Raw genomic sequence first — 4,066 nt, forward strand, 5'->3', positions numbered from 1 at the left:
CCCCCCCCCCTCCTCCCTTACGATACATATCTGGCTGAACACACATTGTCCAACAATTTTGTGTCTCAGTTTTATCTCGCGTGTTTAATTAGGGGACTTAATTGCTCCGCGTTATTCTGCAGCAGTCGTGCACACTCGTGAGCGGAGACGGATGCCGCTTTGTGAACCGTTGACACATCAGCGGTGGCCGCCCAACATGCCTGTTTTGCCTCTTTCTCGTCCGAGGAAGAGGCAAAGAGAGTCAATTGTACGCACTGATGAAAGAGGGTGAACAGCCGAAACGGTCCTGCAAGTTTCTAGTTCCCAAACTAAACAGGAAGACGGAACGAAAGCTCTCGTCGTGGTTCGTAAATTAGTCATTTAGTCGTTCGTCAAATTTATATTTCCGCCAAATCCAACCCGAGAAGCCAGCCTCGAAAAAGTGCTCACACACACTCTTGGACTTTTGTACACTCTGTCGCTCTGCTACCAAAACAATCTGTGCATTTTCTTAAGATTAAATATTACAAACCATCACAGGTAGCGCATTGTTGTAAACGGAAGGGGAAGGTTTTTGGTTTTTAAGCATACAAATCCAAAGAGGGTGTCGCCCTCCGTGAGTCATTTAATGTTCTCTTTTGAAACATAAACATGAAAAAAAAAAACCCTGCTTGTATATGTTTCTCTCTTCTCTGTTCAGATATCTACTGCTGTGGCTTGCTGAGCACCAGGAAGAGTGACTGCACAGGTCTGCCCCAAAGCATGCTGGTCTGCAGCTCCACGCCGGCGCAGCGCGGCCAGTCACGCGTGATGATGAAGGGCAGCATGTCTCTGATCAGCTGGTACAATAAGGGACACTTCAGGTTCATTACTAATGCCTACTCACCAACTAAAGAAGGTGAATGAGGAAATAAGACCTTCTTCAATGCGTCCTGTTTAAACAGCTTTAGGTTGAAATGTCTGTTTCTAACACACAATCTGCTTTGCTGCGTGAAAGGAAAACTGTCTTCTGATTAGGTGAAATAAACTTCAACATTGTTCTGTGGTGCGAGTTTGCCATCAGAAGATTTCTCCCCCCACCCCCCATTATCAAGCATTCCTGACACTGAGAAACAATGAGAGCTTTTAATCCACAATAATCCTTTTTTTAGGAGCCGAGAGGATCATGATGTTGCATAAACACCCTCATACGGTCTAATCCACTTCGTTAGGTTTTAAATCCAGCCGTGTTCATGCTGGAGGAGTGTGGAAGTGAGGAAGCAGATCAGTTAAATGGTTACTATCTAGTATTGATTTTCTTTGGCCTGTGTGTGCACGTGTGTGTGGGAGTCTGTGTGGGAATGGTTTGTAATCTGGAATTAATAGCAAAATAGCCTCTAATCCTTTCATTTCGTTTGAAGCATCAACACCGCGGTCGATTGATATTTGTGGAAACGGTATCAAGTTTTAATTTCCGCGATTGAGCAAAAGTGAAAATGTGCAAACAAAATAATGCAAAAATGGTGGCAGGTATGTTTACATGGATTTCTTTCTGTCTCCTGTTCTCTATGCTAACTCTCAGCTATTTCTTGTGTGTCCTTTTTTTTTTTTTTTTTTTTGGCAGGAGTGATTATTAAGAGGAAAAGCGGAGAAATCCCGTGCCCCCTTGCCGTCGAAGCCTTTGCGGCACATCTCAGCTACATCTGCAAATACGACGACAAGTACAGCAAGTATGTGCAGACCTGACGGTGCCTCTGCATGGGGCTCGCTTGTTCTCTCCAGGTTCTCAGTACTGGCTAGATGAAACTAGCTAGCAAGCTATTCCTACACTTGGCAGGTTGAAATTTAAAGCGATATTGTTTCTACTGACCGGAATTTTCTGGAATAATCCTTACTTGAACATCACTGAGAATCAGACGAGGGAGCAGAAGATTGCTCTGAGCAAAGACTTTGAGCTCATTGCTAAAGTTGAATGGTCAAAATATCAGTAGAAACATGCTGAAAGCTGGCCAGCTATTATATAAGGGTTATTTTTTTTTTTTTTTTTGTGCTTTAATAAAAATGTTTCTACTGATTATTAAGAAAAATGATAATTAAATTTTCATGAATTATTCTCGATTTACAATAGGTGTTACTTTGAGAGACCCGTCTCATTTCTACCATAAACAAACTTCTTGTTGAACAGGAAATCATTTTAGGATTCAAATTTAAACATAAAACCCCGGGTTATGACGACCACTAGGTTCAGTAAAAAGGTTGCTGCGCCGTTTTTAGTTTTTCACAATAATAAACAGCTTTTTTTTTTTCATATAAATAGTTTATTCATCTGCTCTACCCCTAACATGTTATTTTGTATCTGTCCTTCATTTCAGTGGTGTAGGAAGACATAATGCAATAGGAAAATAACACTCCAACATTGCCTTACAAACAATAACCACTTGAGCACATTTTATTTCTCATATAAGCCGCCCTGAAAAGGGGCCAACAAGTGAAACTGCATGAGCACCACAGGTCTCACACGTCTTTTTTTTTTGGTTTGTTTCTTTCTCTCTGTCTTATAGATATTTTATCTTCCATAAGCCCAACAAGACTTGGCAGCAGGTGTTCTGGTTGAGCATCAGCATCGCCATCAATAACGCGTACATCCTTTACAAGATGTCCGACGCCTACGCCGTCAAGCGCTACAGCCGAGCACAGTTTGGAGAGAGACTGGTCAGGGAGCTGCTGGATCTGGACGACTGTTCCCCCACACAGTGAGAAGAAAGAGGAGGAGGAGGAGGCAGAGGATGAAGACAGAAATACAATCTCTCCCACATGTTAATTTCCACTTGGTTGTACAGACCTTCCTGGGTCTGTGTCAGTGTGCCAAGCTCCCGTCTCTCTCTTCCCGTAGTTGTTAATTTCTGCCCATGTAAATATTCACTAACACACAACTGCACTGTATACATTATTAAGAGCCACCTGGGGTAGCTCCCCCCCCTGCTTCAGCTGCTACTGTTAGCCACACACTTCAGGCGTCAGCAGACATCAGTCAGCAGAAGCAGAGACGAAACAAGAAACAACAAAATGAGTCAGATTTCACTCAGAAATGATGTCACCTTAAAGTTTTTAGTCTTATCAAAGAGTTCAACTATCTAACAATTTAATAAGCCTGAATTAAACTCAAAATATCTAAAAAAAAAAAAAAAAAAAACAACTAAAAAACACACCTGGCACCTTGTAACTAAGTCCGAGTAAACACGACACTGCATGCATTGAGAATGTAGATTGACGTTTGTGTTGTTAAGTGTGGAAAAAATTTTAGCTCCTGGCGAGCTGTGAAATAATTGCGCGCGTGTGTGTGTGTTCAGTAAGTAGAACTGCCATTTGTGTGTCTGATGTCGAGCCTGAGGATTGAAGCGTGTGACACCTGTGACCCAAATGTGTCGTTCCGTTGCACACCATGTTCGCTAGGGGCGCATCGTCGGTAAAAAGGGACGCTTCATACGGCGCCGTGTCCATCTGCCCATCACAACTGCCCACATCAGAAAAATCCTGACAAGAAAGCCATAAAGTTCCCTTTGGAACTGTAGTTTTTATTATTATTATTATTATTCTCTAACTGTAATAGCAAAAAATAAAAAATAAAAAATGACATCCATACAGGGTTTTGCAAAAGTATTCATACTACTTGAACATTTTCTCACACGGTGACATGCTGCTTGGGGGCATTTCTTCAGTAGAGACAAAGAAAGTTTTCCAGCTGGATGGAAAATGAGCTGGAAGGAAACCTGTTAGGAGGCTGCAAACGCCTTCAGACCGTGGCAGGGGTCGACCGTCCAGCAAACCGCAGACGCGATGGAACGATTTTAGCTCAGAACATCTTCCCGTCAGCGTCCGTTACCTAAATCCTCTCCGTCCAACCCGGACTGAGCTTGAGCTGTTTGGCAGAGAGGAAGTGGCTAAGATTGTCTGTCACTGCAAAGATTGCGAAAGTCGTGCTGCATTCAAAAGAACGCAACACTATTTAGGTTTTTGTTTGTTTTTTTTTTGTTTTGTTTTTTTTTTTTGGGGGGGGGGGGGTATGGAAAAATTTGCTCCTTTTTCTTTCTTTTCTTTCCCCCCACCT

General features: G+C 42.5%; 1 protein-coding gene across 1 annotated transcript in view; it reads left to right on the top strand.

The window, feature by feature from the left end:
• pgbd5 (piggyBac transposable element derived 5) overlaps positions 1 to 3,192 on the top strand; it is a 24,402-nt gene extending 21,210 nt beyond the window's left edge. The window contains exons 5-7 of the mRNA XM_015033060.1: positions 680 to 877; positions 1,583 to 1,688; positions 2,520 to 3,192. Of these exons, the coding sequence (XP_014888546.1) occupies positions 680 to 877; positions 1,583 to 1,688; positions 2,520 to 2,715 (500 nt within the window). The 3' untranslated portion in view covers positions 2,716 to 3,192. The remainder of the gene's footprint in view (positions 1 to 679; positions 878 to 1,582; positions 1,689 to 2,519) is intronic.
• The last annotated feature ends 874 nt before the right edge of the window (positions 3,193 to 4,066 follow it).

Source organism: Poecilia latipinna, unplaced genomic scaffold (assembly GCF_001443285.1).
Source record: "Poecilia latipinna isolate Pla-1442-1.1 unplaced genomic scaffold, P_latipinna-1.0 Scaffold256, whole genome shotgun sequence".
In the NCBI taxonomy this organism is placed as follows: Eukaryota; Metazoa; Chordata; class Actinopteri; order Cyprinodontiformes; family Poeciliidae; genus Poecilia; species Poecilia latipinna.